The sequence below is a fragment of the Cyclopterus lumpus genome, chromosome 6, assembly GCF_009769545.1.
Source record: "Cyclopterus lumpus isolate fCycLum1 chromosome 6, fCycLum1.pri, whole genome shotgun sequence".
Classification (NCBI taxonomy): Eukaryota; Metazoa; Chordata; class Actinopteri; order Perciformes; family Cyclopteridae; genus Cyclopterus; species Cyclopterus lumpus.
The window spans coordinates 11,820,262-11,844,329 of record NC_046971.1 but is presented as its reverse complement, the minus strand read 5'-3'; the positions used below and the strand labels follow the sequence as shown (position 1 = coordinate 11,844,329).

General features: G+C 41.0%; 1 protein-coding gene across 3 annotated transcripts in view; it reads left to right on the top strand.

Moving 5' to 3' along the window:
* Positions 1-22,080, top strand: part of scaper (S-phase cyclin A-associated protein in the ER) — a 54,571-nt gene extending 32,491 nt beyond the window's left edge. For all 3 annotated transcript variants that reach the window (XM_034534834.1, XM_034534833.1, XM_034534832.1), the window contains exons 24-31: positions 6,573-6,696; positions 8,251-8,480; positions 10,157-10,312; positions 12,528-12,762; positions 14,154-14,303; positions 20,052-20,243; positions 21,086-21,134; positions 21,376-22,080. In XM_034534834.1, coding sequence (XP_034390725.1) covers positions 6,573-6,696; positions 8,251-8,480; positions 10,157-10,312; positions 12,528-12,762; positions 14,154-14,303; positions 20,052-20,243; positions 21,086-21,134; positions 21,376-21,473 — 1,234 coding nt within the window. In that variant the 3' untranslated portion in view covers positions 21,474-22,080. The remainder of the gene's footprint in view (positions 1-6,572; positions 6,697-8,250; positions 8,481-10,156; positions 10,313-12,527; positions 12,763-14,153; positions 14,304-20,051; positions 20,244-21,085; positions 21,135-21,375) is intronic.
* Positions 22,081-24,068: the final 1,988 nt, after the last annotated feature.

The window sequence follows — 24,068 nt, the reverse complement described above, 5'->3', positions numbered from 1 at the left end:
ACAAAAGGTAAAGGACAGGTAAACTACATACGGCGTAATGTTTGTCGTGTCTATTTTTAGCTATTTATTCACACCCCCTCAAACAGCTGTCCTTCTTCCCAGTAACTTCTCTTTAACTTTATCCTTTATTTGACCCTACTGACAACAGACTTCTTTATTTCCTCTTTTGTTTTTTGCAATGGCCCAAAGTGAGTGAGCTAATCTCAACTAAACAACTTTATCATTGTTTATAACTGTTTCATCTCAATAAATATCCTCAAAATGTATTAATGAGTAACAGCGTTGGGGCGAGAAATTGAAAGCATTTCCATTTCCGTAATCAATTTGTGCTCATTCTTTTTCTCTCAAAACACAAAAAGCACATGTGTCCCATCTATCATTTAGAGTGCAGAGCATTTTTGAGTTGTGGGTCTGGTGTTTGCATGGCCTGCCAGTAGATAACCTCAGAGAGGCTGCCGTACTCAGTAGTGGGACTCTGTAATGGACTCGAATGGCCTTGCACTCCCATTCATTAGCATTTACTGGTCTCTGAATCTCTGCTAATGGACAAATGCTTCTTATATTTATAAGGCTTTTAAAGGGCATCACATGTGTATTGATTTTGTTTCTACTCTCTCTTCCTCAATCATTGTAATCTGTGGGAATTTCGAGCAGACTTCTGAATTTAAAAAAAAATGTTATTATCTTAACTGGAAAGACTGTCTTCTTGTACAAAGTGTTTGTTTGCACATCCGTGCATGACGTTGTGTTGGCTTAAGTGCACACAATATCTCCTCGGCTTTTAAGACATCTTCTTGACACGCCGTGGTGAAGGAACAGGAGGTGAAGATCAGGCCCTTGTGTTTCTAGCCTCGGCACACTAGCCCATTCAAACTGGGGAGTGAGTTATAGATCATTCTGTAAGAATGGTCTTGAACTAAACCTTTCCCACATGGCTAAACGGGTTTCTCTGCAGAGGAGTTTTACACAAGCATGAGATTAGCAGTAGTCACACTATGGTATATTCAAGGCCTAATGGGTTATTTCAGTAGCTTGTTTAGAATCAAGCTTAATACCTCAGTTCACCAGCTTGCCTGTCAGCTCACCCTGTGCTGCTAGTACTGCTGGACCCTTGAGAGTTTGCCAGCTGAGAGCCAAGAACTAAACCGGAGATAAGCCCTTGATGAACACATCAATCCAGCACCGTGGAGATGTACGTTCATGCTGACCACATATATTGTATGTAAGATGTTCTGTAGTGTAGATTTAAACAGCGTGTGCCATGATACATTAATGTAGTTATTACGTTACAACTATGGCCTACAACTGTGTGTAAATAAAAAAGCTCTTTAATTTTATGAATCCGAACAAATCTTTATTTTTCATGTTTTGTAAACCTTGTAAAGTGCAAGAGAGGTCACACTTTAACCTTGTGATGCACCTCAGTCAGGTCGGTGTAGTTGGGAGTGGGTGACGAGATGCAACACAAGGACGCAGCCCGACTGTCTACTTATCACTATCAATCATCTGGATGGCTGTGTGGCCTAATGGGCTGCTATGTAGACGCTCGCCCCAGAGTGCGCTACATTATCTGTTTACAGTGATGCTGCCGTATTGATCACCTCCTCCTACCAGATAAGCTGAGTGATTTACAAAAAAAGGCAGCTGCGGAGATGCTACTGCCATATCTCTCCCCGGGGAGGCTGATTCCATATTGTTACCATTACATTAATGAGCTAATTCCTCTGCGAGGTTCTGCTAATGTCCTGGTGTAACCCTGTGGTCACTGGAATGTCTAGATCAGGGTTTATGCTGCCACTGACATTAGCTTCAGCTGGAGAGATGATATCTCACAAAAAGACTTTCAAAATGTTTGCATCCAACAAAATCTATTTTATTTTATTAGTCAATTAGCTTTTTTTATGTTAATTAATTATTTTGGGGATTCATATGCATGGTCTTTAATATGCTTAAATCACTTAATGCCATTGTTAAACATATTTATATGTCTCTTAATAAGACAAAGTCATTTGTAAATATTATTGCCATATTTAAAAAAAGATTCAATCGACCATCATTTAATCAGGTATTTTATATTTAAGTCACCTTAATAACAGAGATCCAAACAATATCTTGATTAATAAATAGAGATCTAACTCTATATTTAGTGTTGTACTGTGTGAAGTATACCCATCATATGTACCAGAGATATACAGTATATAATCACTATTATGTAGTTGAAGCTGTTTTGTCCTAGAGGATAACATGAATAAAGGGATCACATCTTGTTTTCATTTCAGTAGATAATTTGGATGGAAGAATCATTTTTATCTGTCCTTTATGAAAACTGCATATTAGTTATATTAGGTAAACCCAAACCCATTGTCAAAGATGCCTGTATGTCTTCCAATAGGGGTCACTGAAGAGAAGACTTCTGTATTGTTTGTAAATGGTCTCAGCACTAGACCCCATCTGCCTATACGCAACTTGTGCTTTTAAACAACAAACGGAACAGAACAGAACAAAACAAACCCAACGTATATAATAATAATAAGAATAATATGGGGAGCTCAAATCTGATGTTTTTTCTAATGTTTTGGTTGTACTGTACGTTGACTAATTCCATTGATTTTAAAAAGAAGAGCAGAGCTATGGGTTAATCTCCTGTGAAGGGTTTAGGGGTCTTTGGACATTGCGTGTTAACCCAATTTGTATTTCCACCACTGTCTCACATGACCTGGTGTATCCTGTGAAATCAGACCTGCTACCTGTGGTTTTATTTCAGGATGTTTTCCACCATTTGTGAGTGTGTGTTTCTGCACACACTTTTGCTCCTGTGCGTGATGCTGTGTGACGGCTCATCAGATTTCTCCCCCTTCATACCTGGCCAGTGTGGCACGACAGCAAGAGTAGATGTCTTGGAAGCACTCAGGGTATCAGAGAATCAACAGCAGAATCAAATTAAATGTCATTTAGATAGAAGTGAATGAAGGGATTGTTTGACAGCACAAGGAAATGGATTTGCCTCCTCACCTTTTATTTTGGCTTAGGATTCTTTTTCTTCCCCTGAACACAAATTTACCCTGTTTAAGAAGAAGGGACTCAACCTGATCTGGAAGTTGGTCAGATTTCTGCAACCTCGCTCCAGTCAGGCTTGACTGCGCACATAGGAAACACACAGAGAGGGCGAGAAATGTGAGACTCAGGTTGAGGAGCACTGATCTCAGGCTTGATAAGTGAAGGCAGTGACAAATAGCATAAAGACCCTTTTACATGCTTGTTGTCAACTGAATTAAGAGTTGGCCATTTACTATAATAAATAGTGTTATGTTGAAAGATGGACTTAATCCATAACCATATATCTCTCTGTAAGGAAAACCTTAATCATGGATTTTACTTCTGATGTATGCTGGAGAGTTAACCAGGCAGTGAAATCTGGATGCTTTTTGAGTCCTGTTGGGGACAAATAATGACTTTCAGGAATAGTTTATTCTTTGTCTTTTTATCCGAGCTGTCTATCAGCCTTTACTAAAATTAATTAGGTGATATTTGAATATGAAGGTTTAAATTCAGAGTCTGTTGCGCACCCAAGCCTCCACCTTATCATGCATGGGCCTGTTGGCCACCCAGGCACTGCCCCCAGAGGGCTGCAGAGGGGCGAGACAGGATCAGATGTGCGCCATCCCTCTACCTCTTAGCCTCATTTCTCTATGGATCTGAATAGCTTTGCAGGTAAATTGGTATTCCCTGGCTGTGTGATGTTAAGCTGATTGGTGTAGATGGGCAGACTACATTGCTCATTTATCACATCTCACTTCCATTCTCACGTCCAACTTCAATGCAGAATTGGTATAAGAGTGATAATGCACAGAATGGATAGTGGTTGTGGTCATTTTGGGAAAATGTTAAGCACAATCTCTTAGAGTAATGAAAACCCATAGTGTTGTAGGTGGAGGAATGTTGCCTGCTCAGATAGACTGGCACACATCAGTCCCTACACAGTTGTGCAACATGAGACAGGGTGGTGTGGCACTTTACCAAATTGTTCTACAAAATCTTTGACTGGAGCTGTCATGAGGGGTATTGAGATAGTCCGGCCTCCCTGGGATTCTCGCTATCAGGTGTCGTGCTCATCAAGCTCAATTAGGTGGGAGGAAACCAAAGACAGATCATTGTGATGGTTCATTGTACAAGCCGGTGTAAGGGCATAACTCAAACATGCCTTTGACAGCCTTCTCATTTGTTCAGAGACGACCAAAGACCAGCCTGATTAGTTGTGTTACAAAGCAATTTTATGCTCATTACATGAGCAGTTGAGTGAGTCGATTGTAAAGCCAGAGGGCCCGATCTGTCTTGACAGAAGTCAAGTGGTTTAATTAAAATATACTTGTCAGTTTTATTAAGAAAATACAATCACACTTTAAGTTAAAACTCTCAAAGCCCTAATATCACTGGTGTAAAATACTATATTTTTGTTGTACTAAAATCTAACCTTATTCTTTCAAAGCTCAGCTTTTAGAGTTCTCTGGTTATACTCTAAAGTAGTATGTAGGGGGGACCACAAGGGAACCACTCTCAGCAATCATTGCATCATCGGCCGAACATGAACAAACTGCATTTGAAAACCTTGTGTCTGACGTAGATAGAACGACAGTTAAAAGTGGCTTAACATTTTTTTTAAAACTCACATTTAATTTACACACATTTTTGACAAAGTAATGTTTATGGCAAAGGTGCCATGTGGAAACTGCCTGTATCAAATGTAACAAAAAATACGTTCTGACGTCGTAGATAAGAGAAATGTTTGCATTTTTTCAAAAAGAGTGCTTTGCCTCTTTATTCAGCTGATCTAAAACTTCTCTAAATCTTTACGAGAAGTTCACAGTTCAAAGTAGATGACGGCTTTCTTCATTTCTTCTTGAAGCAACGATTGAATATCCCATTATAGCGACTTGCATGGCAGCATTCCAAGAAGGATTGAAGCTGTTATAAAAGAAATGGTGACACTACTGATCCCTGGTATACTTTACGTAGAACAAACATTTATAAGGAAGAGAGCAGTTGTCACAGGTGTAACCTGACTACTACCATTGAGCAAGATGAACTCTATCTGGCTGTTCAGAAAACAGCTCTTTGACAGTAATCAAGTCAGTCCTGCCTAGTCATTTTTATCTCTGATAGGTCATATGATATCCCTACTATTGTGCTCTACTTTACTTAACAAGCACATGACCTTAAATACCAGGATAGTGACTTAAGTAGGTCTGGTCCTTTTGAGAAATGTACATGTCAGTTACCACAGCTTGAATTTCATAAGCTGTTTGAAACATTACATTATAAAACAGTATTTGAGGAAAAAGTAGTTGAGTTGTCATTTTGGTATTTGCAGAGAAGCTGATTTTAGTCCCATGTTCACTGGAAAACGGGAGTCCTGATGCAGCATGGCTGGAAACGGCACAGTTTGGTTGGGATCTCATGTTACTTCACCTCTTGCTCCACACAGACTGCTCAATCAGTGCACTTAAACATTATGGTTAAACTTTTTCCACTGTCTTTATGCTTTAATAAAATTACTGTCAATATAGCTGCCATGTAGGACATTCACAATTTGCAAGAGGGCTCTGCTCTGTTATTGGTTTCAGGTTGACAGAAGTAAGCTTTGATGTCATATTTGGACACTATCCGATCACTAAAATATAGTGCTTCTCACATTAACACCATATTCCACGTCTGACAGCTGGACTCTGCAATGTCAATAATGATGCAGCAAAACGACTGATCTGCCCACTGGCACATGCAGAGCAAAGAATAGAGGAAGTTATCGACAGACTTGGGTCTGCCTCGGCCTAATCTATATTCCTTTCCTATGCCAGCGTGGTTTGACCGAAAACGTGCAGCAGATGTGAAGGTTTCAGTAGATATCAAAATGTTTACCATTTGAAATAAACACGGCCTACTTTAGGCACTGGAGAGGCAGATTCCTTTCCTCCAGCGAGCAGATAGGACACGCCATTCTGCCAATGGCTAAAATATACAGTTGTCAGAAAATATTAACTGATGAAACGGGAGCGAGGGGGAGTAGTAGTCACAGCAGAACGATGACCAGTTATCTGAAGCATTAATCTTCTCTGGGGTTTGTTTTAGAGCAGAGGCATGCTGACTGCTTCAGCACGGAGGAGCTGCTGAGAGGAGTAGTGTTATCTCTCCGGCGGAAATGCTGAGCTATCTCAACCAAGATGGGACTGATACTACGCTTGGCTCCTCTGAAGGTGGCTGTAGTGAGGGGAGTGTCCACCTAAGTAGCTGATATGAGTGTTTTATTCCTCAAATCGGCTTCCTTACTCGCGCTGTCAGTGAGATATGCTTTTGACTTGTGAAGACAAACTGCACCCTTAAAGAACCACAAATACAGAAGAGTGTGTTTGGTTTCCTGATGACTGCAGATAGTCTTGTCAGTGCCCAGGGCTAGACATGTACATCCCAGTAATAGTGTTTCTTCGGATTGTAAGGGGAGGAGCAGCCAACCGTGAGGTGTTTTCTTATTTTTATTTTTTACTTGTGATCAATAACCATTTGTCATCTTTCTGTGTTAGATCCCTGTGTGCTGCTATAAATACCTACTACCTGGCATGTTCCTGCTGCCCCCCCAGCTGCTCCTATGTGCTGTTTAGCAACAAAATAGCACTCCTCATGGACTTGCTGCTGCATCAGCTAACAGTAAGTTGATGCATCCCAGCACATTACGAGACATTAGTCAAGGCGTGATCAAGTATTTCTAGCAAAGCCACACACTTATTTAGCCTTTTTTTTTTTTTTTTTTTAATTAAACCGTCCTTGTTTTCTTTACATTAATTTGTTGATATACAGTGCTGACCGCTGAGAAAACCCTGCCTTTCTGCTTGTGTCAGTTCCTGCCACAGTGTTAATGAAAGACAGAGCAAGACACAAGCTTGCGAGTAACAAAGCGTTTGCCCAGCCTCTCCACAGATGCCTCCCGACTGAGGGAATGTGAGAGCGCAGGCTGCATTGCGGCGACATGTCAGCTCATATCCTTCAGCACTCTGTAAGAAGGACTGTAAACATCAGCCCACTCCAAACATCTAACGGTGGCGGCTCGCTGGGGCCGCCTACACTCACAACACAGACAGGACAAGGCACAGGGTTGTGGTACATGCATGAACTCTTCTGGGGCTTCCTTCTCCAGTGCAAGAGTTCCAATCCAAAGAAGTCATATTTCCTTAGGGCACACAGGGAGAGGTTAGCCTGTTTGGTTCGGTTTATATAAAACATATCCCAGCAGCTGCTCTGCTGACTGACATATCCAACAGTGCTGCAGGAGACAAACTAACTGTTCTCCATGTGTCCAATGCAGATTAAACGGATTCATGTTTTGATAAATTGTAATTCAATTTACAAGTGAGACAATAATGTTTTCAAATTCAGAACAGCTTTAATTTTTTTTTTTTTTTTTTTTTTTTTTTTTTTTTTTTTTTGCTTGACTCGGTGTGTATTCATGTGTATGTCTATGTTCTGGTATGCGTGTGCGTAAGCAATAGAGTGAAGCAGTGGGGGTTGCTCTGCCATATGAGCATGTACTCTTTTAATTAGATTTGTGGAGAATGTCGGTGGATTTACCTATGCTGTCAGCATGCACCCCAACCGTTAGACCAAATGAGAAGGTTTTACCTATGCAAGGTTTTCCACATTATGCAGTAGCACTATATTTTAACAGGGCCCTCTGCTTGTTTGTTTAATTAAGTTTATCTGGAAATGCGAATGAAACGAGAAATGCTTGGCTGACTACACTATTTAATTTAGTTTTTACAGCCTTTTTTTTATGGGCTCTTTGCACCATGTGCTTGTGCTTGGTACATCTTTACTTGTTTACTCCAGCTTTTTTTGTCATTTGTGTGGCTGATGAAATGCCTTGAACAGCTACTGTATGCCTTTACTGTAGCTACTACAAATAACACAAGTGCCAACAATGTGGGAAAGTCATTTTGCTAATAAAAAATGGGTAATTAACATTAGCCACTGCATTGAATGGTCATTAATGTGCATGCTGAAGGTTAAATGGACCTCCCTTTTGTTTATTGTTATTAGTTGATATTGTGTCTGACATTTGGATACTGTCAGATTTCTGTATTAGAGCATGATGGTTTTTCCAAGAACCCAGTTTTGATTATTATTATTATTATTTATTATCATTATTGGCTTAGTGTATATAGGTAGGCTACCGTCCGTAACATTATTTGTCTTCAATTCTTGCAGCTGTATGTCCCAGATGAAGACAAATCTATTTTTGGGCGCAGTGTGAACAAACAAGTCTTTGAGGGTTTGACGACAGGATTGCTGCAGACCATTGCTACCATCCTAGGGTCTCTGTGGCCGCATATCTCTGAGTCTGGACAAGGGGAAAACACATGGATTTCCTCCCCAGATGCCAAGGTCAAGAGCACTGCCACAGAGTCCTTCAACACTCGCACACAAGACCTAATCAGGTATTTTCCTTCCTATGCTCTGCACTACTGACACTGTTTCTCCTCCTCCTATATGGCACCTCTTTTTCTCATTTCACAACCTTTTTACCTTCTTTAGTACTTCCCTCCTCCACTCCTCTTCACTGGGTTGAGAGTTGATCAACCTCTGATATCCTCAACAGCGTGCCTTATGTAAAGAATTGGCTGACAAAATGTCAGATCTCTTGGAAATGGTCCAACTGGTGTCTTGTTAGAATGGGAGTAGTGTGAGAATGAGGGTGTATTCTGGCATCCTTCCAGCTTGTACTTTTTCCACACATTCGGCACCACATTTCAAGTAAAATCCGTTTTAGGGGGAGGGCACAAAGTAGCATAAACAAAGAGCACTTCCAAAGCTTTGAAAGGCCTCCTTGAACCTGGCGTTGGAGCTAGCCATGTGGGTCTGGGTTGTAGAAATGTGGGCTGTGAGGAAAGGCAGGCCCGGCCTGATGAAGCCTTGTGGAAGAGTGCAGTCTTTCCACCACCCCTCCCACAAGCCATGATTCATCTGGACGGAGCAGCTGCACAGGCCCACCACTCTCATCCACTGACCCAGTCGTAACCCTGGAGACAGGCGAGGGCCTGAGAAAAATGGTGTCGTCAGACTGGTAATCCCAAGTACGAGCACAAGATTTACATCTACTGCCTTGTTTAATGTATATGCTAGTGAGGACAAAAGATCAAAACATTTTTAGCTTTTGCAACACTCCCATTATGCAAACCCATATATCAACTAGAGAGGAGATCGCCATTTCCTTTCCTCTTATTAGCAGTTTCTCAATTTTGCTCTTGGTGCTTTTAGTTCCTTATCATTGTTATGAATGTTGAGACACCGAGTGGCAACTTCGACCACCAGGCAGGTTGTCAAACAGAGAGCAGGCATTGCACAAATCAGTCGCTGTGAGGAAAGATCCTTTCAACCCACGTAAAGCTGTGGAAGAGGATCAAGTCAAAACAATGGGCCTTGGTTCAAGTGTCAGATGACCTGCAGTGGAGGTTGGAAACGGTCATAATCACCTGTTGTGAGAGGACCTCAATGAGTGACAGTTCTAACAAAAAAAGGTATGCGAAAGAAGAAAAGAGTCAAGACGGTGATTAGATGAGGATCCATGGCTTCACAGTGACCACATCGGCTACTAGAAAGCCTTGATTGACAGCTGTAGTGTTGTATAGATCTTTGTAAGCTGTTGGTGCCTGAGCGGAGCCCAAAGGTACAAGCATACCCGAGCTGTGAGAAGACGGCCCCAGGTTAGCACACTGTCAAGGGCCCAGAGCTGGGCTGGCACAGGGGCCACAACAGCCCTCTAATGACACTATTAGCAGTGATTTGTGGCTGAAAGAGTACAGGGAACATGATCATGAGACCTGTCATTGGCAAAGACAAATTGGAGATATCGCAGTAATGGCAGTGGTGGAGGGCTTAGGTGAGGTATCCATTTTCAGTTGCAGTGCTGTGGAAGTATGCACAGTAAAGGCCTTTGTTTGCCTGTCTGAGATGAGCTTTTTTTATATATATATATATATATATATATATATATATATATATATATATATATATATATATATATATATATATATAAATATAAAGAAAGTCTTCATCGTACATTTGGGGGATATTAAACACTGTATGTTTTTCTTCTCTTGTGTGTTTCTTCCAGCTATGTAGTAAACATGGGTTTGATTGACAAGCTCTACGGATGCTTCTTGTCGATCCAAGGTCCTGTAGACGAGCATCCTAAGATGTCTGCTTTCCTGCAGCAAGCCTCAGCTCTGTTGCACAGCATGTGTAAGCTGTGTTTTGTCGTGACCGGACGGTGAGCATTTCTCTTACACACGTTAAACATCTATGTGATCTCTTGAGCTTCCTCTGACAAACACACACTCACTTTTTCTCTGTGCGTCTGATGACGATGTCTGAGTCACTGTCAGTTCTTTAATGTCACAAGGATCCTTAAAGACGAGATTCCTGGTTCCTCAAACAAAGACTGTGGTTCCTCTGCAATCAGCCGGCAGGTCGTTTCCTCCAGCCAGCTAGCTGGCTAAGCTGTCGTTAATGCAGATAGAGATAGGCATCTACTTGACCCAGTGCTCTGTCACTCACCATAAACCTTAGCCTGCAGCGTGGGGGGAGCCCACCCACGTGTGCTACAGTGACCTCCACTCAGAGAGGTTCAGTGGCGCCGCTGACGGAGGCGACGCACACAGCCACACCAAACGACATCAGTATCCAAATTCCTCACTTAAAAGGAAAATAAATACTGACCATGGTAGCAAGGAGATATGCTTTGATGTTGTACATTACACTCAAATTTGAACTGATATAAGCTTTAAACATTGTAATTGTCATGCAGAATCTAGGTATTAATCAAGCCAATTAGGTTTTCTTTCATAATAACCCCACCACATGGCGGGACATTACTCCATGATCTTCTCATTGCGTTTGTAGTGTGGCCCAGTGTTCTACCTTGCCAGCTGCAAGGTAGTGCAGCAACAATGACCAGCTGCTTCACACCAGCAAAGTAGAAGATAGCTACGGCGGTTTGTCACTGAATATCTGTGAGAAAACATGGTGTCAGACTTTGCAGGTTTAATGAGACCAGTGTTATGATCAATACAGCAGTCAGCGAGCTTTTGTTCTGCCAAGTTTCTCCGTGTATATAAGAATGCTCAATGGGTTTGAAGAATATTTTGGCCATGCCAGTTGCTATGTCAGGGGATTATAATGGCATTAGGAGGCTGTGTTCTTGCCTAGCAGCATATTTCACGCAGAGCCTGTTGGCTAACATCAAGTATCAGCATGCGCTGTAGGTTCCATCCAGAGGTCACACACCCTCCTTGCTACATGGCTGCAAATCATAGCTGGTGCTGCTGCTGTAGTCTTAAATTGTCTGTCTGTACTAGTCGAGGGTTTTCACCAGAGTCTTCTGCGTTGAGACTGAAAATTATTTATAACATTGATGCATTCATTTCTCATTTTCTTTATCATTGCAGGGTTTTTATGTAAAAAATAATGCAGTAATGTTGAGTGTGGGGTCTAGTTGACCCTATAGGTACTGATATGATTAGATAATACCTTTCAACTTATTTAATGTTGTAATTGTTCATTTTCTATGATTAGATTATTCACCTCTTGTCTATCTTTTAAAGCTCCTAGCATGACACATTTTCTTTGAAAAAGGGTAACTGGGAAGCTTGTATTTAATGTACCTCCTCTTTCCAAGCAGCATTATTCCTGGCGTTGTTGTTAATTGTGATGTTCAATGAAAGGATGCGTTCCTGATTCTTAACCAACAAAGTGGCATCTTGTTGGAACCAAACAAGCATATCACCTTGAATCCTCTCAAGCAAGCCTTGATAAAATGTGTTGGAGCACTCAGCACCTTGTCAGGCAGCTCTGTACAATCCGCCAGCTTGAAGTAGCTGCCATGAGCTTCACGTCATGGCATTACTGTGTTTACTGTAGCTGGAGAGGGAGCGGAAGAGACAATCTTAAATCTTGAATATCCCACTCTTCAGCTGCACCCAAACTGGCTGACAGTGAATTTGACCAATTAAGTTAAAAACCGATTGGAAGCTCCTCGCATGCAAAGACTAATACAACTGTTATTCCATAAATAGATAGAAGCCAATGAGGACAATAAGATGAACTTAAGAAGCAGCTGTGATCCAACATGTCAATATGCAACACATGTTAAAGTGTGTGCTTTTCCACGCAGCAGTCAGGTAATACAGCAGCACGAACAGGGGAGCATCTCTTATCTAAAGGGAAAGTCATCTCTAAGCCCTTGTCTGATGAGTAAATCTAAAAGCCGTCGAGGTCTAGACTGTTATTTGTGTCCGTAGTCTTGGGATATCTGTTGTTCAGTTGTTGTTGTTTTTTTCCATGACACCAGCAGCATGAAGACACAAATAAAGACCTAAATGTTACAGAGTGTGACCAAGTATCATATCTGTGTGTACTTATTCATGAGCACTTACCATTTATTTTTGGTTCAGCTGACCACACACTTGCCCTCTCCACCTCTCCAGTGCTCCCAGTATATTTGACAATAAACGCCAGGACCCGACTGGATTGACGGCCCTGCTGCGGTCCACAGACCTGGTGGGAGTGGTGCACACTCTGTATTGCATCCTGCTGCACAGTTTCTCGCCAGAGTCTTCTTCCCAGAGTCAGGAACCCTACGGCCCCGGGGTCATCCAGGTGGCTTTGCAAGGCATCCGCTTCCTCAACAGTTTTGCCCTGCTTGACCTGTGCGCCTTCCAGGTATCCTCCAATAAATTCTGTTTTCACTTTCACAAATATAGAAATTCGAATGATCAAGCATATTTAGCTCTTGGTTGGCTATTATTTTTTACAATTTCTGTATTGTAGACATTTTATTATACCATATACATTTTATTGAATAATATTCACAGTGCATAGTTTCTTAAAGGAATAGCTGGTACCTTTGCATTAACAAACTGGTTTTTGAATGAACAGTAGAAAGAGCAATTTAAATAGAATGTCCTTCTCACATGTGGTAACATTTCCTAAAAATATTTAAATGATACTCCCTGGATTTATTTTTTAAAAACTGATGCTTGTTCCTTTGTTAAGAGCCATTAGAAGAGGAGTTACTCTCCTTGGGACAAAGCTGACCTGTGGACATAAACATGGCTGCCCCCTGACCCCGGGTCATTGGCTGGGGTTGAATAGAGCCCGGTGGGTCAGCAGTTAGGATGGAGCACGAGTGATTATCACTGTATGCAGGGCCGTACATTACCCACCCTGAGGAGGAGGAGGCGGCGACAGCTCCACTGTGCTAAGTCACCACACAGACGGAAAGGCACGAGAGCAAGCAAGAATGCTGTTAATTATTTTAATGTCTTGTGGTAATTACTTTGAAGCAGCTTCCTCTCACCGCCCCGCCATTCTCAGGCAACTCAAAACAGCTGGAAATGAAAGCGTTTCACTGCCGGAGTTTTATGAACATTTTAAATAATGTTTCTTTTTTTTGTCCGAGGGTTGTAATCACCTTGTGTTTCACATTACCTGCATAGCACCGGCTAATAGGTGTTGTGGGGGATGGATGATCAGAAAAAAGGCCTTTTTAATGCGCTCTGCTGCCGCATCAGCTCCCAATAATTTGTTTAGAAAGGAATTTTGAAAGGGTTCAGTGCAGTATGATTAACCGGGTTATGTGATTCTCTAAAAAATAAATGTGAGACAATTTATTTCATCATTGCTAAATAATAATGTGCTTTTGTTCCATTTGAAATCTGCTTACATGGTTCGGTGAGTTTAAAATGTTGCCTGCATGCAGAAGTTATAAGACCTTTAGCTTCTCAGGTATATGTTAAGTTTGGATGCTAACACACCCAAACTTCCAGTGGAATAGTGATGATCTTATGGTGATCCGTCACACTGACATGTTTAATAAATACTGTCTGTGAGATGGTCCTAGCATCTCATTTCTGAATGGGATTGGGGTGTTTTACAGTGGGACCCCGCTTGAGTTGCTTGTACTCTTACACCATGTATGTTCCCAGCAGCAAAACATATTGTCATTCATTACTTTGTATTGTTATTCTATTTAACTTTTTGTAATCACAATCATAGACAATTGTTGTTGTTACTGTAAAACATTCTAACATGTTTTGTCTGTGACCTGTCAGTCTGTTCTAGGAGCTGAGGGTCTGTCTCTAGCTTTCCGACACATTGTCAGCTCCCTGCTCTGGTACTGTACCCAGCATTCCTCTGAAGAGCTTCTGCACGAAGTCATCATCTGTGTGGGATACTTTACTGTTAACCACATGGACAACCAGGTAAACTGACTGCACAGAAATTAATTCACTTTCTTTCAGTTTAACATTAAATATTGAGATTTGTTTTGTTAGTTACAATTGCTTTTGTTATTTATCAATCTACCAATTATTGGCGATTGTTTCATTCATACGTAAATAAATAAATAAATCATGACAAATTCCCATCTTAATGACCAAACATTTTGGCAATTAGGGAAATAACTTTTTTTTTAATGTTAAATGTCTCTAAATCCTGTGTTTTCCCTTTTGTGACTGCTATATTCTAAGATTTTGTCCAAGAAATGTTTTGAAATATCAATTTTAATTCCCCATAACTTAGGTTGATGTATACAAATGGCTTGTTTCCAAAAATCAATCCACAGTCTAAAACCTTAAAGTACTCAGTTTACTTATACATATGGAAACATCGAGCATAAAATGCTTATAATATGAGAATATGGAATCAAGTAATTGATTATCAAAATAGTTGGCTATTTTTTTTTTGTTCACCAACTATTAAATTAAGCTACTTAATGTTTCTTAATCAATTGCTAAAATTGTAATTAATACATTTTCTGACAATCTGCTAATTGTTTAATTGTTTCAGCAAAAGTTTCATTTAATTCTTTCAGTTGTGAAAAGCTTTCTGCTGAGTTAAGAAGAGCCTGGTAAAATCATCTTACTATTGTTCCGTTCCTGTATAATTTGTCAAAAAAAGGTGTAGTTTTGCAACTGTAACAAAAAGCACCTGTTCAAAGATTCATGACGTGGCGCCTTCTTGCTTCTGGTCTGTGTGTCGTCTATTGTACCACAGAGTGACCCATTGTTCCTTCCTGGTAGCAGCGTGCTGGCCCCGGTGTTACAACTACTTAGGGACTGTGGAAGGGAGCCGGATATGATGGAGCAGACCTGGCTGCTGTGTAATTGGCTGTCATGCATGGCCCGTCTACCGGGCCCCTGATTAGCCATGCTACAGTTGGCTGGGCTTTGATTATGTTAAGCCTGACCCACACAGGCAGCCGCCACAGCTTCAGTCTCAAACCTCTGATATGTCATTTATGTCCGCACGGTCGCAGTCAACCCCCATAACAACTATTTACATGCTGATTACGGATTCTCTTTTACCAGATTTTTTAAACTTCTAATTAAAGGGTCTTCCTCCAGTACATTGGGCTTTCTTCTCAGCTCCTATGCAATTTAATTATTCTGATGTACAGAATTAGCATCTGTCGGTCATTGTGGATTCAATTTGCATATTATATTGAATAATTGAATGAGGACTGAAGATTAAATTAAGCGGGTGACAGATGATTCGTCTTTGAACACTCACAGTGACGTTAACAAGGCAGTCACGCTTGACTGTATTCAGTGAAAAACCATGTTGCTAATTTGATGCCAAATCCACAACCTTGATGCTGCCTATAAGAAAGTTTTGTGACAAAACAACAACGGAAAACCTCTTACCTGCTTCCTAGTTAAGGATTTAATTTTAAAGAAATATCATATTTAAGTATATATTGTCGGGAAACAAGATCCCTCACAACCTCCACACAGAGTTGATCTCTGCCAGTAGTTCAGTTCCTGGAATGCGTCCACTCAGTTCCGCACCAAGATGGATGGCGTTAAGGAGAATATTTAGAGCAGCTTGAGCTTTTCTCAAGCTAATGTAAGCATTGGCAGAACACAAAAGCAGCTCAACCCGAGGCCTGTGCGTTGGTGGAGACTGCTGATTCACTGTCGATAGATATATATATATATACTTATAGAAAAAAGGCTGATCATAAAAAGCAGCAGTGTATGTAGTGATGTATTCCCTCTGCTCTGAGGGCATGAATAATTCACCTCGTCACAGAAAAAGCCATTGGTAGAGTGACATATGTAGGCTTGTGTGGTTTTTAAGTGTTTCTCTGCTTGTGGGGGCCACCGAACCATGTAGCCATATGTTTCATTGTCTCTTGGGAATGACACCTATTTTGCAACTGACAAGTAACTGTACTTCCTTTTTCCCCTGAAGAGGTATGTGCTGGTAATCTCCTCTTCTGTGAATATAGTGACTCATTTGTGAATCATCCGTGGTGATGATCTGTTGAATCTCTGAGCTGACAAGATTTTAATTGTAAACTGTTGACATGTTAACTCACCTGATTCCCGCTTGCTCCTTAGAAATACACAAGCAATGTGGAGATCTTAAAGAAAATCGTTCATTTTTTTTCAGTACATGGAAAATGGCCACACACACGTAAGCGACACACACACACACACACAAATGCACACAGAAGCCGGTCTAATTTCAGGTAGCGTATGGACGTTTTAGAAATGTCATGGAATCGTTTACCCTGCTCTGGCTCATGAGATTACCTGACTCCTATGCTTATATTTCGTAAACGTCTCCTTTATACCTGTACGCATCACAAGAGCTTTGGATCCCCTCTAAACTTCACATCCCACACACATCTCCAGAGCTCAGCCTTATCTGTGGGGTCATTCCTCTTCTTCCCATTTTCTACAAGGGCGTTTCCTCTGCCCCGCAGGCCCAAGCCAAGCTTTAGGCCTGTAATTCCTGTTAACCTGATGTTGAAATTCTCCCTTCAGCAGTCTATTACAGCCATGAAAACCAAGCCCTCACTGCCTGCAGGGTAAGTGCAGCTCGTGCAGACCATCGGGAGCCAGCATCAGGGAATGCACACAGTGTATCACCCAGCGGAGTAAACAAAGGCAGAGTAACACAGACAGACACACTCTCCACTGACTGGCAAGAGAGGGTCTGATTGTTAGCTCTGTCGATGATTTACACTCTGCTTCAAGGGTGAGCGCAGGTCCAACTGACTTTAAGTGAAGCTGAGGACGTTTTTATCCCTGAAGACCTTTCAGTGAGGAGTTTCCATTTGTCTGTAACACTGTCATCAGGTTAGTTCCAGAGCAGAATTATCAGCAGTAAAGATCTGGAGTGGAATGACAGCGTCAGCTCATAGAGATAAATAAAGAGTTATTAAGCTTCATTGTGTAAACAGCTGTTTTTTTATGGGATTTTAAAACAACTGACAATTGCCTTAAAAGTCAAGTTGGAGTGTCTATGTCAATGTCTGCATCACCAGCATCTAATTGTCCAAAGGTCATTTACACAGCGTCCTGTGCACGTCTCAATCAGCCATTGTAAATGTTGTAAAGAGGCACTAAACAGTTATTTGGCTAACTTTGTTTTGTGGCGCATGCTGTGCTGCTTGTCTTATCAGTAAGGCAGTTCCCCTGGATCTGGTTTGTTTTGTGGATTCCGTGTCAGATATATGGCCCTGCTCTGACGCTGGTTCTTCCTGAGGTGTTCGGGTTGTCTAGACGTTACAGGGAATGGAGATTATTCTACACATTCAAGATCGTCGCTTGTCTTCTGTGTGTAATAAAGAATGTATGAGATGGATAGCCTGTATTTGGCTTGTCCAGCAGTGCTGCAGCCTCGTGCACACAGGCTAATTATGCTATCTGAGATTGTGCTTTATTGCACGGTGGGAAAATGCCTTCCTCTGGTTTTTCCTCTCCGTTCTTAAATCTGCTTTAACTTTGGTTTCTGCTTCAACGCTGGGTTTCCACGAGAATTTGTTTGTGTTTCAGAACATTAACTTTACACACTCTTTGTTGTCATTGTGGACAGTGAGGAAGTTATGTAATGGAGGCGTCATAAAACTCGGCACTGTTTGAAAATGCCAGGTCTCTGAACTTAAGAAAGAACAGAGCAGCCAAGACACTCAAGTTTTTACTGGGTCTGCGTTATACGCGAGCCAGATGCATGTGTTCAGATGCTTGTTGTTAGTTTTATGATGTCAGGCTTTGAGCTGCAGATACTTCAGCTGAGCTGGGAGAGGCAGCGCTACGGCATAATCTCTAGTTGGAAACCATTTTGGGCTCTGGTGTTGCTCTTCACCTGGTAGAGGCGTGGAAAGTTGGCAGGAGACTCAGTTTCTGCAACATCTATACTCTTCCTGCCACCAGGTTTGTTTTATGTCTTTCGCCGTCGTCAGGCACTTGAGGGTGGACAATTTGTTTAGGCAGCTGAAGATGGAACTGTGCGTAGTGGAGGATTATGAGATTGCTGGGTGATTTGTGGGTTGGATCTTCTCAGAGCCCCAGCTCAAATATCCAACACTTGCTTTGGTGGTAAATTATGATACCTAAACCATAAATATTCTGGATTAAAACCCAAGAATGAATATATTCTTTAGCTTTTTCTTTTTTGGTTTCCTGATAAATTCAGCGGCATAAATCCCTCCCCAATGCCAGTTTTTCTTTGGGCAATGTTGCAACAGACGTGATAAATAGGATGAGGATTTAATGGAAAGTAGCATGAAAATGCTAAAACTACATGCAGTGAAAATAAACAGTTCTACTTTTGAAAACAGCCAGAGCTTGTTCTTTTTTTCCCTTCGTGAGTGGATGAATTTGTCCGAGTCCCACATTCCTTTGTGAAAAACACTTATTGAGTCAGTGAAACTGAGGATTTTGTTCTTCCACTGTTACGCACACATATTCACAGCACAGTCTGCATATTAATACTGTGCTCCAGACTATAATTTGATGCAATACACAAACAGACCAGAGCAAAAATTAACACTCACATTTCAGGTTGACAAATTCAGTGCTTTCCACATTTCTAAGTATTTGTAATGCATTAAAGTTTAGATTGTTTGACCTATCCATATGGATCCTTTAAACAAAGGATGATGGGAAGTGGCACTGTTTTGTGTCCCTTTGAACGCCGCTGTAGAGGGCAGCTCTGAGAAGCTTCACCTTGAACTGATAAAAGCGATGAATTATCGCTATGTTTATCCTGCTGTTGAAACTTGGAGTGCATTATCAAAGGAAAAGCCAATGGGAGAGTATTAGAGAGTGTATTTTTAAAATCTTGTAAATCTCGTGAATTTATGTCACCATGACTTGGGGACCTCACCTTGCCCTTCTGGTTTCTATTGGCATTGAGCCCCCAGACCCGGAGTCTGTAACTGTAAAGTAGTGCCTCGTTTTTTTCAGCCAGGATTTAGCATGCTGACCCCCTGGCTCTCAGAGGCGTGCTCATGGTCTTCTCGGGCTCAGGGGAGATGACCAGAGCATTAGACCGGGACCCCTTCATTTGCAGCAGTCCCCTTTCTAATCATATAAGGCTGGGAGTGATTTGGTTTTAATACTGGTGCCCCGGATGTGATGGTGTGTGTGTGATTGACAGGCTGTGATGAAGAGCAGGATGTCAGCAGGGTGAAAATACCATTAATGGTATTGCTCATTTCTCAAAGTGGGGGTGGCCACACTGTTGTTGGAGGTTTGCTCACCCTGCCTTTCACCCCCGCCACCCCACCCCTTTATTCCCCCTGTTGCACTTTGAATGCCCTCTCAACCTGAGCTTCCCTCCTACGGGGCGGTAACAAGCTTTTGCACTGATTCTTTGCTTCAGTGTTGCTCAGAGAGCTTAACACAGAACTTGAAAGTGAAGTTTTAACCACTAGTAATGACATGGGTTCACATTTCCCTCTCATGGTACAGCACATCTGCTGTTGCTGTTGGTACAAAGGAAGAACAAAACATCCCATCATTGTGTTTTATAGCCCATAATTGCGTGGTGGGAGGCTGTGCCCCCAGGTCTCCTCCTAATGGCTGTTTGTGTGTTGTTTTAGTGGCAGATTTACATGTGGGAGGGACAGTGTGATGATTTACAACCAACAGTGCCACTGACTGGCCGCCTGACTGGCTTAGTGACTGACTGGCCTTGCTCCATGTGTGTTCCAGGTGATAGTGCAGTCTGGCCGCCAGCCCAGCGTGCTGCAGAAACTGTGTCAGCTGCCCTTCCAGTACTTCAGCCACCCGCGACTCATCAGGGTGCTCTTCCCCTCCCTCATCTCTGCCTGCTACAACAACTCCCAAAACAAGGTCATCCTGCAGCAGGAGATGAGCTGTGTCCTGCTGGCTACATTCATTCAGGTAAATGTAGGAACACGGAGGCACATACAGTAGATGTATGCCCATACATGGATCATAGTTTTACACACCGATAACAAGTAACAGCTACGCGTAAGTAAAACATTTCAGTGGCCAATGGCATGTGAATGGGGCATCAAAAAACAGGCTATAAAAATGATATATATTCAAGAACATACTAATGATCGAAAACATGGTCTTTGGCTTGACAGTTTCATGCCTGTGAATAAAACATCCAAACACGAAAAATGTCTTTCAAATCAGAGGGAAACCTCTTTGCCTCGGCTGATTAACAGTTGCTCATCTTGGCCCCGGTGAATTTGCAACAGGCCGGCTTTTACACAGATAAATGGCTTCCTTCACAGTGGATTTACTTGCCACTGGTTCGACTCGCAGTAAACAGCTTGTCTCCTTCATCTTCCTCTGACAACCCGCCCCTCACTACTCTGCAACCACCACTGTTTAGACACCGATTAACTTCCATTCAAAGGGAGACAAGCTATTGTCGTTTCTTTCAAACAAAGCAATAATGCATGGTGTCTTGCCCCCGCTGCCCTCATTGTTGAGTTAACCTCAAGGACATTCCTCGGAGTGAAACAGTTTGATCCTGTATGGTTCTTTATCACCCGTTATACTAACAACATTATGACACTATGAAGAAACATTTGATTAGAAAATACAATGAGATGTAGTGGCAACTTTTAAATAATATTGTTAGTATTTTTTTTTGACTGCAAGGTTTAGTTAATCTTAGATAAGACCAATTAAATTGTACACACACAACACTACTCGTACCTGCAGTATACTGTTCTAGCAGGCACTAATACTTGTGTTAATTCCCCTAGGACTGTGCTGCGAATGAGAAAGATTCAGACAACAAAATAAAGCCCGGAGGTAAGTTATTCTGATAAATGTATTAAATACATAACTACAAATTAGATGAATGGTTTTCATTTCATTTCAGACATTAAGGTTCCCCAATCGATCTGTAATATTTGTAATAGTAGTATTGAGATTTAGGAATATTTCCTTGTGACAAATTTATGTTAGCACATTGGTTGATTTTTGACGGTTTAAAAAGTATTACTATTGGACACCCATTATAATGACGTTGTTCTTTTCTGTCTGTGTAAAGTTTCCCAGCTGCTGGATTACTGCGAGTTGTCAAACCGCTTTCCAAGAGATCAGTGGGACTCGGCGCTGCAGTTTTTTCTCAAGAAGCAGGAAGAGTGATGGAGTTGTACACTGTCCTCAGAATGGATAAGCACAGTCTGAACACTTCAAAAGAAAAATGAGATGTGGAGTTATTTGGGAATTTTTGTTTTTCAGATTTTAAGTCTGCACATGAGCAAATATGTTCTTCAGACATTGTCAACTGTACAAATTGTGAAGCCTTATCATATGTTGGTGCATCTGTTTGGATTTCTTGGAAATCAGATTGATGTTTATATTTATTTGCACAAAATGTCTTGTTTGTTCATTGCAGTTAGAACACAGGCACAACTATTCCAATTAATATAAAAGCCATTTGTTTCTTGTAGATAGAAAAATATCCATTTCAAAGCAGTGACCGTCTAAACCTGAAACATGTACTTATACTGTAATTTATAATTTGCCAAGTGTTTCATAAATACTGTTTGTGTTAATTTATTGTATTTGTCTCATTTTTTAATGAATGGCCAGAATGTTATCTACACCATGTCAGTTACAAGTTACATGACCTAAGAATTATATTGTTCAAGTTCACATCCTTTTCTTTCTCTCCTGTAAGGAGGCAGACTTACACATTAATTTAATGTATTGAGGTATTTACGTGTAAAATAAAATACTCATGGCTATATATTGTTGTCATTCAATTTTATTCTGTGTAAACTGTGCAAAGTTAAATCGATATCATGAGTAAGATATAGTAAACATGTACACTTATTTCTGTCAGTTAAACCCTCATGAACTTGAATAATGAAGATGTCCTATTTTAGCCTATGGACAAATGCAATTTGTTGAAAGAAATTTGATTTTAAAAATCTCAAAGGAATGTAAATGTATAGTGTTTAATCTATACTTTTACGCCACCAGTTGATAAACGGACACCATGAAGAAGAAAAAAATGTTCAGGTGTAAGAGGAAGTCATCTTCTTTGGTACCTGCCCTGCAGTATTTGTTGGAAGTTTATTGATTGGCATATCTATATTCAAATTGTTTTTGTTTTTTTATTCCAAATGGTTTATCACTACAGTGTCAATGTGACCCCTATTTCTGCAGATGACAATCAACCAGCATGTTGCAATTTTTAGAAACAAGCTAAAGGGATTTGATGGGAATGGAAATAAAACATTCACTCATATTCACAAAACTTCCCTTTTGCATTTTGTACAGCGTGAAGCTGCTGGAACATTCATCCAGCTTGTCCAGTTTTAGATTGAAGGCAGTGTTTATGTTAAATGTGTTAAGACTAAACCCATAACTATTAAAATTCAGATAACCTGTACTTATTTTTAAATCATTTGTGATTAATCTCCCTTTCTTTCTAATGAACACTTTCCTCTTAAGTGTATTGTTGCTACTGTCGTACTCTCAGTGCAAAGTTGTTACTATATCAGCATATCCTAAACACTTAACAGGATTTTTGAATTGAAAAAAATCACTTCCTTCACTGACAAAAGGCGATCCTCCCCAACAAATTGTTGAGGTGTAGTGTGTCAGACCCGGCTTGACCTGCATGCTCTCTTGTCCAGCGGCTATTTGCCGTTCAGGATTCCTACAGGAATGAAAATAAACTCAAGACACGCCAGGATGCGTCCGCAGGCTGGGAGTCCCCTCAGCGCCGCGCGCGCTACGCGTTTTGTTTTGGGTCCATTCAGTGTATCCTTTGCAGGTGATGCCAGATGCAGATAAGCGGCCGCCGCTGCCTGTCCTCTGTCTAGACTTGTAACCATGGGCCTCAGGTTGGTATGGCACTGTGACATTTGTCTAAATAAGACCCGTTTTATCACTATGACGGGAACCAGATATTATGCCAAATCTCCTATAAATATAGTATGTGGCTATTATTAGGAGGCTTTGGGTTTTTTTCAAAGAACGAACATCACGTGAGGACCCGAACTAAACAGACCTCAGCCCATTGTGTCTGATTCAGCGACCTATGACACGTGGGCCAAATGCTTAATAATATCTTGTCAGCCATCAGTCACTGATCCACTTGCCCCAGAAATTGAGCAGGCCTAAATATGAGCGGGGCCTGGCTGCTACCTCAGGGTTGTGTGAACTAAGACTTACAGACAGACAACGGCACCCAGAAATGTGGGCAACTGAACATTTGTAATACCTCAATATTTAATTTCTGATTGCCCAAACGTGTATCTTTAACCATTTATTATATGAGCATTAAGCCGTCTTATAGCCTAAAAAGTGGAATTGTAGTCTAAACAGGGGAGCTTAATCACTTTAGTGTCGAGCATTATAAGCAGCAATTGCTTTTCAATTCACCTTCAAACTTCTTTTTTTTGCAGACTATAATATATATAAAAAAGATCTTATGGTTTACAGAACAAATTGAATAATTTTGCATGCAATACTCAGTTAAAAGTATGGTTTTATTGATAAGATCGGCTATGTCTGTCGTCATAATAAATAATAATAACTTATTTTCTGGAGAAATCGCGAACAATGCGTATCTCATCTGTTTCATTAATTTACAAGAGTCGATATTGAAACAAATCATGCACATCTACACAGTTTGGTTCCTGATAAACATATTGTAACCTTCAGACGTCCAATGCTGGACAAAGTGTTTGAATCCCGTTACATATTCACCACGTTTTGGCCAGT